At 39.2% G+C, this 15,142-nt stretch overlaps 1 protein-coding gene across 4 annotated transcripts; it reads left to right on the top strand.

Annotated features, from left to right (window-relative positions):
- Positions 1 to 7,637: 7,637 nt before the first annotated feature.
- LOC110530759 (SLAM family member 9) lies at positions 7,638 to 14,488 on the top strand. Of its 4 annotated transcripts, none has more exons than XM_021614014.2 (7): positions 7,638 to 7,779; positions 10,449 to 10,763; positions 11,039 to 11,320; positions 11,459 to 11,569; positions 11,749 to 11,792; positions 12,983 to 13,126; positions 14,358 to 14,488. In XM_021614014.2, the coding sequence occupies exons 1-6, from the start codon at positions 7,725 to 7,727 to the stop codon at positions 13,091 to 13,093; spliced, it is 918 nt and encodes a 305-aa protein (XP_021469689.2). In that variant the 5' UTR covers positions 7,638 to 7,724; the 3' UTR covers positions 13,094 to 13,126; positions 14,358 to 14,488. The 4 variants fall into 4 exon arrangements, with proteins under 4 accessions (XP_021469689.2, XP_021469690.2, XP_036842395.1 ...); XM_021614015.2 differs by lacking the exon at positions 14,358 to 14,488 and adding an exon at positions 13,571 to 14,080; XM_036986500.1 differs by lacking the exon at positions 14,358 to 14,488 and having other exon boundaries at positions 12,983 to 14,084.
- The last annotated feature ends 654 nt before the right edge of the window (positions 14,489 to 15,142 follow it).

Genomic DNA, 15,142 nt, shown 5'->3' with positions numbered 1-15,142 from the left:
TATGGTTCCCAATCAGAGGCAGCTGTCAATCGTTGTCTCTGATTGAGAACCATACTTAGGCAGCCTGTTTTCCCACTATGATTTGTGGGTATTTGTTTTCTGTGTCTGTGTTTCACCATACAGAACTGTTTCGGTTTTCATTTATTTATTTTGTTCTTTTGTATTCAGTGTTCGGTTATTTCATTAAAATATGGACACTTACCACGCTGCGCATTGGTCCGATCTTTCCTACTCCTCCTCAGAAGAGGAGGAAAAACATTACAACAGGGTAGCATTTGTGACAGACATTAGTGTTTGTAGTGAAGCAGCTTCACTGTCAACAGTCATCCATACATACACTGTAAAAACATACAAATACGTATATAACACTAGATTTCATAATTATTTTCTTATTGGTAAATGCCAAATGTACTGTAGAACAGGTGTTTTCAAACTTCTCTTGCCCAGGGACACCCATCCAGGCAAACTGGCGACCCCATCATAGGTTTGCAACAAAAAAAAGTCACATCTTATAATCAGATGAGTGATAATGGCAAGGAGAAGTAATACATATTAAAATGAATACATTTGGTATATAGTTTGATTACTCTGACCTCCTCACAGTACAAGAGGAAGTGTAAACTCTAACATTGTCTATCAGCTAGAAAAGTACCTTAGCGGCATAGAGAACGTTGCTTCTGTAGTTTTAAACTAAATTTCCAGCAATTCTACACAGTTTGCATGGAGCTGAGAAACTTTTTTTGCAGTTTTAAAGCTAATTTCCTGCATTTCAACAGACATGACACAGGACAGGATAGCATCTAATTTCCTACATTTCAACAGACATGACAGGATAGCATCTGGACAAGAACACATAACGACATTAATGCTGACACAGGGATCTAACAATATCTAACCAAAGAAACAGGCAGATATAGGAGGGGCAATCAACAAATTAAAGGAGTCCAGGTGTGTCCAATGATGTGCTGCTGTGTGTGATCATGACCGGTGATGATGCACAGGTGTGAGTAATGATGGTGACAGGTGTATACTGAAGGCAGTCTAGCACGCGAGGGAGCAGGCGTGACAGTACCCCCCCCCCCCCCCCCCCCCCCCCCCCCCCCCCCCTCCCCTCTGGGGGTGCCAGGCATGGGCGGTGGACAAGCTGGCTGGGGGAGTAGAAGCCCGACGAACCGGCTCAGGTGTGAAAGCCCGATGATCCCGCTGAGGCATGGGAGCTTTATAACTTAACATATTTCTTCACCAAAATTAAATTTAAATTAGACGTTTGAGTTGATGTACCAATATTTTATTCACTTTTAGGTTAAAATCAAATACACCTCAAAGTCATAGTGGTACAAATGATTAGCTCTCTGAAAATGATATCATGACAGTATGCTGTAAAAGTACATAAAAGTGAACATGTTCAAATCATTTATCATAGTGGGTATTAAACAGAAATAAATCATTCATCAACATTTCTAAAAATCTGTTTTTGTTTTGTCATTATGGGGTATTGTGTGTAGATTGGTGAGGATTTTTAAAATTCATTTTATAATAAAGCTATAATGTAACAAATGTGGTAAAAGTCAAGGGGTCTGAAAAAGTCAAGGGGTCAGAAGGCACTCTGATTTTTTAAATATATATATATATATAGATAGTCGTGGAAATTCTACACAGGGACACTCAAAGTCAATCTTAAATTAATAATTGTTTATTAACTAACAACAGGCTGGAGATGTCACAGTCAAATTTAGATTCATTTTATTTTACTTCACCTTTATTTAACCAGGTAGGCGAGTTGATAACAAGTTCTCATTTACAACTGCGACCTGGCCAAGATAAAGCAAAGCGACAAAAACACAGAGTTCCACATGGGATAAACAAACGCCCAGTCAATAACACAATAGAAAAATCTATATACAGTGTGTGCAAATGTAGACGATTAGGGAAGTAAGACAATTAGGGAAGTAAGACAATAAATAGAATAAATAATTACAATTTAGCATTAACACTGGAGTGAGAGATGTGCATGTAGAGATACTGGGGTGCAAAAGAGCAAGAAGATAAATAACAATTTGGGCATGAGGTAGTTGGATGTGCTATTTACAGATTGGCTGTGTACAGGTACAGTGATTGGTAAACTGCTCTGACAACTGGTGCTTAAAGTTAGAGAGGGAGATATGTCTCCAGCTTCAGTGATTTTTACAATCCGTTCCAATCATTGGCAGCAGAGAACTGGAAGGAAAGGTGGCCAAAGGGTTCCCAGTGAAATATACCTGCTGGAGCGTGTGCTACGGGTGGGTGTTGCTATGGTGACCAGTGAGCTGAGTTAAGGCGGGGCTTTACCTAGCAAAGACTTATAGATGACCTGGAGCTAGTGGGTTTGGCGGCAAATATGTAGCGAGGGCCAGCCAACGAAAGCATACAGGTCGCGGTGGTGGGTAGTATATGGGGCTTTGGTGTCAAAATGAATGGCACTGTGATAGACTGCATCCAGTTTGCTGAATAGAGTGTTGGAGGCAATTTTGTAAATGACATTGCCTAAATCAAGTACCGGTAGGTGTTAAGGGATTGTTTTTTATCAATACTGACTAATTATGTATACATTTCAATCAGGACTGACTAATCAGAATACTATTATGTTACTGTATATGTATGAATTTTCTTTTTATCCTAGTACTGAATATAATGTGTGTAAATATAATCAAGAAGTAGAACAATGACTGTCTGTTCCTTGGTAGAAATGAATTAATTTATCGTCAGACTGGCTAGAATGCTTATCTACACAGGCAGACCTTGGCTCGGGTCATAAATTATCTAAGTTGGGAGAGACGAAGAAGAAGGGCCAGATGTATACAGAATGGTGTCGTCTGCGTAGAGCTGGATCAGAGAATTACCAGCAGCAAGAGCAACATACAGAGAAAAGAGTCGGCCCGAGAATTGAACCCTGTGGCACCCTAATAGAGACTGCCAGAGGTCCGGACAACAGGCCCTCCGATTTGACACACTGAACTCTATCTGAAAAGTAATTGGTGAACCAGGTGAGGCAGTTATTTGAGAAACCAAGGCTATTGAGTCTGAAGATAAGAATGCAGTGATTGACAGAGTTGAAAGCCTTGGCCAGGTCGATGAAGACGGCTGCACAGTACTGTCTTTTATCGATGGCGGTTATGATATTGTTTAGCACCTTGAGCGTGACTGAGGTGCACCCATGACCAGTTTGGAAACCAGATTGCATAGTGGTGAAGGTATGGTGGGATTCGAAATGGTCGGTGATCTGTATGAGAACTTGGCTTGCGAAGATTTTAGAAAGGCAGGACAGGATGGATATAGGTCTATAACAGTTTAGGTCTAGAGTGTCTCCACCTTTGAAGATGGGGATGAAAGTGGCAGCTTCAAATATTTGGGTATCTCTGACGATACGAAATAGAGGTTGAACAGGCTAACATTTTTGGCTGATAATTTTAGAAAGAGAGAGAGGGTCTGTCACGAACCTCGCCGAAGATGGTGCCTCTTCCTGTTCGGGCGGTGCTCGGCGGTCGTCGTCACCGGCCTATTAGCTGCCATCGATTCCCTTTCCGTTTGTTTTGGTTATTGGGTAATTGGGTACACCTGTTTTGTATTAGGGTTTGTTTGTAGGGTATTTAAGGGCACTAGGCCCGCTGGGTATTTGTGCGGGCTTGTTTCTGGTTACTCTGTGTTTGATGGTGTTATTTGTTAGTGTCATTATTCTCCGGACTATTTTGTCCTGTTGTTTGGACTGGCAACTTGGGGCTTCGGCAAGCTGCTGCAGGGTGTGCAGAGTTGTTGGCCGGGGTAGACAGGTGGAAAGCATGACCAGCCGTAGAAAAATGCTTATTGAAATCATCAATTATCGTAGCTTTATCGGTGGTGAAAGTGTTTCTTAGCCTCAGTGCAGTAGGCAGCTGGGAGGAGGTGATCTTATTCTCCATGGACTTTAGTATCTGTTAGGAAAATTAGGATTAAATGACTGAACAATAGACTTATTTTAAATGAAACTGTCACTAAGTAAACTTATACTCTGTTTTATTATATCTGATTAACAATATGAGTTCATAAGAAGGGATTGTGTGACACAGACAAGGAGTAATTAAAGTTAATGAACACCATTCCAACTAGGAAGAAAGGAATGGTTTGTGGTTTAAGTAAACAGATAAGGTAGTTAACCTATGGTTGATCCAACAAAACTGAGCTCTGGGGTGTTTTAGATAAGGCTGTGAGTGCATTCCTAGGTTTTCTGTTAATTAGAACTGTCAGCTAAGTGGTGATCGATAATGGTGAGGAGTCAAAAGTTAATTCAGCTGTGTTGTGTGTCCTGTGTATGTGCTAGGTGGGGTCAGAATGAACTTTTAAAGTTCCCTTTGTCTCGGTCTGGAGGAGGAGATTAATTTTTTAAGCAATGAAATGACGTCATGTTATTGTATATAAACTGTTGCTCGTGGTAACGTGGCAGCGCGCTCCGAGAATAAATTCTGTTACATATCATTGAAAGGACTGGTCTCCGTCTATTTTATGCAAACAAGAATCTTACAAATTCTCATAAAATAGATTAAGGGAATTCAATTAATGAAAACACATTGTTATAATTAAATTACAGTAACAGTATCCCAAACGTAATTAGTGCTACAGGATGCAAATTTATTTTTGAAAAGCTAGCCTTAGCTTTCCTAACTGACTGTGTATATTGGTTCCTGACTTCCCTGGAAAGTTGCATATCGTGAGGGCTAATGCAGAATGCCACAGGATGTTTTTTGTGCTGGTCGAGGGCAGTCAAGTCTGGGGTGAACCACGGGCTATATCTGCTCTTAGTTCTACATTTTTTTGAATGTGGCATGCTTATTTAAGATGGTGAGGAAAATACTTTTAAAGAGGAAGCTGGCATCCTCTGCTGACGAGATGAGGTCAATATCCTTCCAGGATACCTGTGCCAGGTTGAATAGAAAGGCCTGCTCGCTGAAGTGTTTCAGGGAGCTTTTGACAGTAATGAGGGGTGGTCGTTTGACCGTGGACCCATGCAATGATGCAGTGATCGCTGAGATCCTGGTTGAAGACAGCAGAGGGCAGGTTGGTTAGGATGATTTCTATGGTTACTGATTTAGGGTTGGACATGTTAGATTCCTTGATTATTTGTGTGAGATTGAGGGCATCTAGTTTAGATTGCAGGACGGCCGGTGTGTTAAGCATATCCCAGTTTAGGTCACAGTACGAACTCTGAAGATAGATGGGCGGCAATCAATTCACCTATAGTGTCCAGGGCACAGCTGGGGGCTGAGGGGGTCTACAACAAGTGGCTACAGTCAGAGGCTTGTTCTGGAAAGGTGGATTTTTAAAAGTAGAAGCTCGAATTGTTTGGGCACAGACCTGGATAATATGACAGTACTGGTCTGAAGTGAGCTCCCCTCAGGGCAGTCCCGTTAGATGTCTTATACTGCTTCCGCAGATAAGTTACATAGGTTTGGTTCCTGTATGTGTCTGGCACCGTCTCCTATTTGAACATATAGAACATTTTCTGGGCGTTCTGCCCCCCAGGAACCAGGATTGTTTATGACACAAAAGACAAGATGAACATTTTCAAGGCTGTCTTTTCACATGATACAATGTTCCATCACATGAAATTTGTATAACCATAGCTTTAGACCGTCGATTCATGCAGTTACACATATGCTTCATTATACAATTTAATTTATGGATTCTGGCAATGATATTTCAGCTGTAGCTTTTGTTGCGAAAGGCATAGGAGGTGCTCTTATTCTCCATGGACTCCATGGACTGAAAGATCAGTGTCATAAATACCTCTCCCCTTCTTTTTCCTCTCTCTACCCTACTGATGTGACATTTGAAAATCCCTTGGTTAACATAGAGATTCTGGGATCATCAGAAGTTGGGGGGAAATGAACCATATTTTGGTAATCCAACCAGATGGACATATGCATTGGTACTTAATGAATATGATGTCAGTTCGGTTGTCATCTGAGACATTCTCATCAATGATAGTGTGACATAAACTCTACAGTAGAAAGGCTACACATTATAGTTATCAGATTCCCATGGAATTGTTGGGCTTTTTAAATGTTTAAATATAAAAGTATTGGAAAAGAGATTAAATATAATTTTAGCTTCCAAATGAGAGATTTGGGTTTTCATAAGGTTAGGGCTCTGCTCAATCAGTGACCCGCCACTGTGAAGGGACATGGGCTGTAGACCTGTGAAACACACCCTTCTCCCTCCACTAATATAAGCCCTTGACAACCTATAACCTCATGTTCTGGGTACATTAGGATGACGATCCGATGTCAAAATGGTTCAGATAATAACAACAGAACGAAGCCAACCTCAGCGTGAGCTTAGGTTGTGAATGGTATGAACTTTGAACTCTTATTCACTACAGAAGTGATACCTCCTAGCCGTTGAGTTAGCAACAGCAGCTGCAAACGTGGGCTAGGAAAGAACAGACAGAGTATCCCGTCTACCACACAACGACGTTACTACAATGGATCAATTTACCACCAGAGACATTCTTCAAAGGACAAAGGACTCGGATGGGCAACACAGCCTTCCATCTACCATCTACCACCAACCTACCAAAGCGCAGCTCAGAGTAAATATTTATTGCATTTTCCTTTTCCAAATGGTAATTTAAAATGCATAAGATACTGTATTCACGAAAGCACGGCTTCTCCCTTTGTTCCCCAAGTCTTCCCGCTTCACTCAAACCCAGCCCCCTTTTCTTTTGTGTAACCAACTGTCGTATCTGTTCCGTCAGTAAGGGACGTTTTCCTTTATGACATAATTTGTAATCAAGGTATGATTCATTCTGTGTATATGTAATTATGTGTGATTAGTTAGGTATTAAGTAAATAAATGATTAAACCCGATTTTGTATTGCTGATTCAACTTGTTAGCCAGGGTTCGTGAAGATAACCAAGAATTTACAACTTTCAGATGAGACTGAAGTAAAATGAAGATTAATGTTGACTGCTATTGATGTAAAATGTTAGTAGGTCTTTAAGAGTTTATTCGGAAGATAACAGCTCTATAAATATTATTTTGTGGTGCCCCGACTTTCTAGTTAGTTACATTTACATGATTAGCTCAATCAGGTAATATTAATTACAGAGAAATTATTTTATAGAATAGCATGTCATATCACTTAATCCGGCATAGCCAAAGACACGACACTGGGGAATAATCTGATTTTTGCAAGCAGACAAATCTCTCACCTGAGCTGATAGGGAGACGCTAGCGTCTCAACTGGCCAATTGCCTGATTTACTGTGTTATTTAAGATTTTATTTGAAGAGGTACAGTAGGGTTTCAGACTTTCAGAACGTCTTTTGCAAAATAAGACAAAATACTTGTATAATTTGAAAATGCATTACGATGTTGACTCCTTATTGCATGGTTGTGGTATATTTTAATTTAAAAGACAGTCAATGCAAGAAGTGATTTTAATCTACAATCATAAAATGGAAAACTTTTCACAAATAGTTTCTCATTTTCAGTTTACAGAGAAGGCTTTGTAAATAGAAGTCCTTTTTAAATTATTGAATTGGAATTTCAGTTTACTTCCTGCATTGACTGCCTCCAATTCGAATTTACCCAAGTCATGTCTTCATAGACTGAAAGATATGTAACCCACCCATCGTGTGACTTATAATGTGCTACACAAGTTGAGGAACTTACTTTAACTTCCTGTTTTACTGGGTATGTTCAACAAAAAGTATGGCAGCTCTCCTACATTACATAGTGTTTCTATCAGCTCTAGTCCAAGGATCAGGTAAATATTCTACCTTTGCTCTAGTATTGGCTGCATTGATTAAATATGTTTACCAATAATCTGATCAGAAAGGCAGGCATGTGACAGGCAATAGGTTTGTGCTGATAGTTTCACTTGATGTTAGGGATGAGCTACGCACATGTTGATGAGTCATTTTTTGCTATTTATAATTTGTATGTTTTATTTACAAACGCAACAACAACAGCACAGTGACAAAAAACATTCACATGATAAACAAGAAGTAGGAAGGACAAGGCAGGGTAGCCTTGACAAGAGTCCACAGAGTCCATGAGTCACTGTTCTTCAGATAATTGTCACTATCCTGTAAAACCAACAAAAACTAAAAATCTATATATACTGGATATCCAGTCATATACCTGATATGTCATGCTTCCTACTGTACTTTACCACTTGCCTTGATGTCATATCCCAAACAACAGTATCACAGAGGTTCACTCTGTATGGGGATAGGGGGTAAGAACACTATTTTTGTTTTGTTTAACCTTTATTTAACTAGGCAAGTCATTAAATTCTGATATTTTAAATATATATTATGATATTTGAAATGGAATAGAATTAGGATATTATGATATTTCATTGAAAGTAGCTCTATCGGTTAACATTGATCAATTGGTTAATTAGTAGTAATTTGTTGAATCATACTGTTGTGTATTACAAGTAGCAAACGTATAGCGTTTTAGAGTTAGTATAAAAGTGTGAGAAACACCTTGAGCTACAGGATGTGAAAACCACAGCTTCAGCACGAGGGTGGGGTGATATTGACAGAATGTTGACATCCATTTATAAGCCAACTGGTTTCATGATGGATATGTACTGTATTTTAGACCACAAACTCTACAATGAACATAAACACTTTAATGCATGAAACATCACCCAACATACTGTATCTTAGAACAGGTCTTTGAATTGAATTAAGTGTTTTGTAATTAATGCTAATTCAACTATAGTTACCATAAACATACTGTTGCACTGTAAAAAAAAGTTAACTTAAGTAATTGCTCAATTCTGTGAATTTGGTGGACTTCTAAAGGACAATTTCAGCTAATGTGTTAAGGTTTATTTGACCCCTAGAGTTTGTTGACGCACCGCTGTCAATCAAAACAAAATCAGTCAGTTCAAGCTAGAGATATCTGTGTTTTTGCATGGGCTGCGTCTTAATGCATCACATCCTATGGCGGCCTTCCACATGTGCGATGGAAGGTGGCCGAGCTACAGCGGTGTTTGTAGGAAACATCCTGACAATCGGTCTTCTCACGCAAACGTTTGTAGCGTCCGAACATTTTGGCCTAGAAACTAATGGAACCACTCTATGGAAAGAGGAGAGTCTCACGAACACGAAGGTTGTCTCCGGTGGTCTCCGTAAAACATTTATGGAAGTAAACCGATTTTGCCTACCTAAAAAAAGGGCCAAAATATGTGTAAAAATATATATATTTCCTGAATGTTCTTATATCTCCTGGATATAGGACAGGCACTTAAACTGCATTCCTTATGATTTATTTTTTGACTGTCTTTTTTGCCATTTATAAATGTGTCATTCAATGCATTTCTATGGGCTATAGTAGTCAAAGCCAAATTTAATATTTTATATCAAATAATTGTTTTTATATATATATATTTTTTATACCTAAAGGGTCCTAAAGGGTTCTAAATCAAATAGCTACATGATACATCTTAAAACAATGCCATATGTCAGCTTAGGACCCTCCCTCTAAAATTCTAAGTTTGTATGTTGGTTTAGCTACAGTGCCTTCAGAAAGTATTCATACCCCTTGACTTATTCCACATTTTGTTGTGAAATCAAAATGCATGAAATATATATATTTTTTTCTCACCCATCTACACACAATACCCCATAATTACTAAGTGAAAACATGTTTTTAGAAATTTAGGAATGTTTTGAAAATGAAATACAGTATGAAATAAATAAGTATTCACACCACCAAGTCCATACATTGTAGAATAACCTTTGGCAGCGATTACATCTGAGTCTTTCTGGGAAAGTCTAAGTTTTCCACACCTGGATTGTTCAACATTTTACCCTTATTATTTTCTAAATTCTTCAAGCTCTGTCAAATTGGTTGCTGATCATTGCAAGACAACCATTTTCAGGCCTTGCCAGAGACTTAAGCAGATTTAAAGTCAAAACTGTAACTCGGCCACTCAGGAACATTCATTGCCTTCTAAACACTATTATTGCACACAGAGTGAGTCCATGCAACTCATTATGGGACGTGTTGAGCACATTTTTACTCCTGAACTTATTTAGGCTTGCCATAACAAACTTGGTTGAATACTTATTGACTCAAGACATTTCAGCTTTTCATTTTTTAATGAATTTGCAAAATTTTTCAATAAACATAATTCCTTTGACATTATGGGGTATTGTTTTGTCACTGGCCTACACACAATCTTAATTTAATAAATTTTATATTCAGGCTGTAATACAACAAAATGTAGAAAAAGTCAAGGGGTAGAATACTTTCTGAAGGCCCTGTATATGCCCAAATGTTGAGCAAACGCACCATCCTATTGCACCTGGTTAACTTACAATTGTACAGTACATTGAATCACCATATTTATTTGTATAACGTGTTCTTGGTAGACTGTTTCATTTTTACATTAAGTTTTCTGTCTGTTTATTTCAGAGTCCAGCATTGAGACTCTGAAACGGTTTGTGCTGAAGGGAGAAAATGTTCGTCTGCACGTCCAGGGATATGCTAAACTAAATAATATTGAGGATTTAAAGTGGACTTTTAACAAATCTCACACTTTAGTAAAATACTCCAATGAATCATCAACAGTGAAAGTATACACTAAATACCAAGGCAGGATTGAGTTTAGTGAGGCAAACTTCTCTCTAGTACTGAAGAACCTACAGGAAGGAGACAGTGGACTTTATGACGCAGGAGTGAGTGGTGAAGAAAACAAAGATGTTGCCAAGTACCAGATATCAGTTCAAGGTAGGTTGTCCTCCTTCCTGCCATCCTTCTCTTTGTATCGATATGGTTACAGTAGCAATCAATAGTGAAATATAAATTCTATCTCTGGTTAAATGCATTTAAATGTACTGCCTCGTAAGGTACAGAAAATGTCAACCACATTAAATGGTGACTAGAAAAGTTATCAGCTTTGTTGTTTGTGTGTGTGTGTGTGTGTAAATGGATAGGTGTGCATGTGTGCATTTGTGTGGTTTTCTAACCATGTCTATTTGCCTGTTTATCTGTTGTGTATTCAGAGAGAGTTGTGACACCAGTCCTGACAGTGAACTCTGTCTCCTCCATCAATGGCAACTGTAACGTGACTGTGACCTGCAGAGGTCAGAACACCTCTGTCACCTCCAGCTGTAACAGCAGCACCTGCTCTCAGGTGGGAGGAGAGAGTAGAGGGGCTGAGACCTCCACTGTCCCCCTGCTCTCTGTCTATGTGGCAGGGGGTTTCATCATCTGTAACCACAGCAACCAAATCAGCTGGGCCCCTAACATGAAGGAGATCGAAACGATTTGTGCATCCAATTCTAGTAAGACACGCACCCATGCATGCACACACACTTTTGTGGATACACACTTTCGTGCGCACACACACACACGAACATGCACACTAGACTAGATGTTATATCCTATGTTGACGTTGTGATTTTTATGTCACTATATTGCAGAACCAGAGCGGGACGAAGAGAACCAAAACTACAAAGTCGGCATCATCATCTTCATCATCATCATCATCTTCGTTGGATGTGTCCTGATTGCTTGGCAGAAGCTGAATAAAGGTAAGCTCACTGTTCTTGCTGCAGGATCACTCTTAATACAGAAACTTCATTTTATTAATTAAACCACTGTGAGTACTGTTGATAACAAGTTGTAATGATTTCACATTATATATATATATACTGTATGTATGTACACTCATAGCAAACCTTTATAGATCTTTTATGTGGTTGATTTATAGGTTACAAAGAGGATAGTATAAACACAGATTATGCTACTGTCAGGGTAAGATACCTCATATTTAACACTACTGATACTGTGTCATTCTTGGTGAAAACATTGTATTCACAGAAATAAATTCCAAATGACTGGTAAACTCAAGTTAATTTCATGCTCATATTGTAGATTATTGAACAGACACAGATACATTGTATTTATTTATTTGAGGTCGTTAAAGGGTCAATCTGCAGTTGCTGCATCCATATTTGGACTCAGTTTGTAAACAAAGCAAATGTAAACAAACATTATAATACAGTGGGGTCAGAAATGATTGCCACCCTCAATAATGAAAAAAAAGGGGAATCATATTCATTTATACTAATACAATTGCAATATATATTTTTTAAATAATTTTCTCATAAAGGTAGGTGTCAGAATTGTCACTCTAAAAACCATACCCTCAAGACATACTAACCTCTCACCATTACCAATAACAAGGGGTTAACATGTCTTGAGGGTATGGTTATGGCTTTGACCCTTTAGCTTTCTCACTAATCATTATTCACGAATCCTTAAGGATTTTCCGAGGTCATGATAGCATCCACATTAATGTAGAATTGTTTAAAAGCATTCTATTATTATGTACAACAAAAGTGACTCCAAAATCACAATACATTAGTTACCATTCATTTCTATTGGGCACAAAATAATCTGAAACACAACCAAAACTATTTGTAAATTCATCCAACAAGTATGAAGAGTCACAAGCTTGACCTAGTCACTGAGTAGTAATGTTGTGTGACCAAATACTAAGCTTTTAACTACTTTATTTATAAAAATCTTTAGGCGTGTCCATAATGTTGACCCCTCTCAAAAAGAGAGAGAAAAGTAGTTGTTAAACAAAATCTCCTTCTCTGAGCATTTGTATTAGTATAATATAAATTACCGACCCTGGCCAGTCATTATTGCTCAACTTTATCAAGGTTGTAAATCATTTAGGACACCACTGTAGCCTCAAAACATGGTTCAAAACATGGTTCAAAACATGGATGGTCAGTTCTTTAATCCATAGCTCTGTCTATGAATTTAAGAGTGGTTACATTTCTCCAGCCTCATCGCTCAGCTTTTTACCAAAACAGGGGCGGGGAGGACGCTTTGTTTCAACTGCTGATTGCAGCTTTAAGACCTTGTTTTATAACCGGGTCACCGTTCATAAATTCACAGTGAAGTTGTTACTGCATGTTTTTATTCTCCAGACTCCAGGTAACAGTCATGTAGGTGGTGAAGAGCAGGAATCTCCAGGTCCAGGTCCAACAACACCCACCATCTACAGTGAGGTGGGACAACCCCCAACCCCAGCTATGTGAACTACCCACCATGGTGGGAGACGGAAATCATCTGTAAGTGGTGCCTAGATGACAATGTGTGATCGCATTGAATTCATTAAATTGAAAGGCAATTTTCTCAAGTTTATGGAGACGGCATTCACAGTAAACGTTGTGTCATGTGTCGGCTCGATCAGAAATTACCTTTATATTTCAGTTGCACTATAACTCAGATCTTCCGTGGTCCGGATTGAATCTAGCCCTTACTCTCAATAGCTCTGTTTATAACTGGTTCTCACATGTGTCCTTTGTCCTGGTCTTGTCCACTTTTGGATTGTCTACACCTGTCTAAAATTGTGGACACAATCAAAGTCAAATTGAGATCTGATTGGGATCTTCCTGCCCACCTCCGGAGGTAGTCAGCCACGCATTGTGTCTGGATATATTGCAAGTGTAGACGGAATCTGGACAGTTAAACTATTTAATCCATAATTATCCTGCCCTCTCAAACATTTACAGGTTGCACAATTGACTTATGGCATCAATGGTGGTGTTGGAGGGCCAGAAGGAGGCACTCTGGACTACAGATCTCATGCCAATACCCCAGGACAGTGATGAGGACATCAGCCTGAGTAGAGTGCAGTCTTTTGGATGGAATGTTAAATGGGTGTCCTGACTCTCTGTGGTCATTAAAAATCACATGGCACTTATTGCAATCGGCCAAACCCATAATTCATCCATTGGACTGCTAGATGGTGAAGTGTGATTCATCACTCCAGTGAACTCAAATCCACTGCTCCATAGTCCAATGGCAGTATGCTTTACACCACTCCAGCCGATGCTTGGCGTTGTGCATGGTGATATTACGCTCGTGTGCAGTGATAGAAAAAGTACCCTATTGTCATACTTGAGTAAAAGTAACCTTAATAGTTACTCAAGTAAAAGTGAAAGTAAACCAGTAAAATACTACTTGAGTAAAAGTCTAAAAGTATTTGGTTCTAAATATACTTAACAAGTATACAAAGTAAAAGTATAAATCACTTGAAATTCATTCTATTAAGCAAACCAGACGGCACCATTTTCTTGTTGGGGCACGCTCCAACACTCAGACATCATTTTCAAATGATGCATTTGTGTTTAGTGAGTTCACCAGATCAGAGGCAGTAGGGATGACCACGTGTTCTCTCAATACATGCGTGAATTGGACCATTTTCCTGTCCTGCTAAGCATTCAAAATGTAACAAGTACTTTTGTGTGTCAAGGAAAATGTTGAGTGTAAAGTACATTCTTTTCTTTATGAATATAGGGTCGTGTGCTGGTCCTCGGCTATGGAAACCCATTTCATCAAGGTCCCATGACGAACAGTTCTTGTGCTGAAGTTGCTTCCAGAACTCGGTAGGAAGCGCTACACGCTTCAGCACGCAGCGGTCCCGTTCTGTCACCCTGATGAAGACAGCTTGGCTGTCGAAACGTTGGTATTACATTTTTGCATCTGAGCTCCTAGAGTGTGCGGCTCTCCTTTATTTTCAAGTTTCTACTCCGCTAGCCAGCACCTCGCCTTAAAAGGTGTGCGTTTCTTGTTCTGTCAGCTTGTGTAGCCGACCACTTTGCGGCTGAGCAGTTGTTGCTCCTAGACGCTTCCACTTCACAATAACACCCCTTACAGTTGACCAGGGCACCTCTAGCAGGCCAGAAATTTGACGAACTGACTTGTTGGAAAGTTGGCATCCTATAGACAGTGTCACATTTTTTTATTTATTTGTATTATTTGCTTTTTAATATTTGCTGCTTTATTCATTTTATCACATTTCATTAACCTGGTTGACTTGGAGTCTGCTGGTTCTGGTGCTTTAGATGAGATGGGGGCTTCTGCATTTATTTTCTTTATTTCACCTTTATTTAACCAGGTAGGCTAGTTGAGAACACCTTTATTTAACCAGGTAGGCTAGTTGAGAACACCTTTATTTAACCAGGTAGGCTAGTTGAGAACAAGTTCTCATTTACAACTGCGACCTGGCCAAGATAAAGCAAAGCAGTGTGACACAGACCACAACACAGAGTTACACATGGAAAAACATGGAATAAACAATA

Source organism: Oncorhynchus mykiss, chromosome 8 (assembly GCF_013265735.2).
Source record: "Oncorhynchus mykiss isolate Arlee chromosome 8, USDA_OmykA_1.1, whole genome shotgun sequence".
Lineage (NCBI taxonomy): Eukaryota > Metazoa > Chordata > Actinopteri > Salmoniformes > Salmonidae > Oncorhynchus > Oncorhynchus mykiss.
This window is presented reverse-complemented; position numbering and strand designations above follow the sequence as displayed.

Coding starts and splice junctions, on each gene's coding strand:
- LOC110530759 (XM_021614014.2), top strand. CDS start 7,725: ATGGCAGCTCTCCTACATTACATAGTGTTTCTATCAGCTCTAGTCCAA. Junction 11,570..11,748: donor TTGGCAGAAGCTGAATAAAG/GTAAGCTCACTG, acceptor GTTGATTTATAG/GTTACAAAGAGGATAGTATA. Junction 11,793..12,982: donor CAGATTATGCTACTGTCAGG/GTAAGATACCTC, acceptor TTTATTCTCCAG/ACTCCAGGTAACAGTCATGT.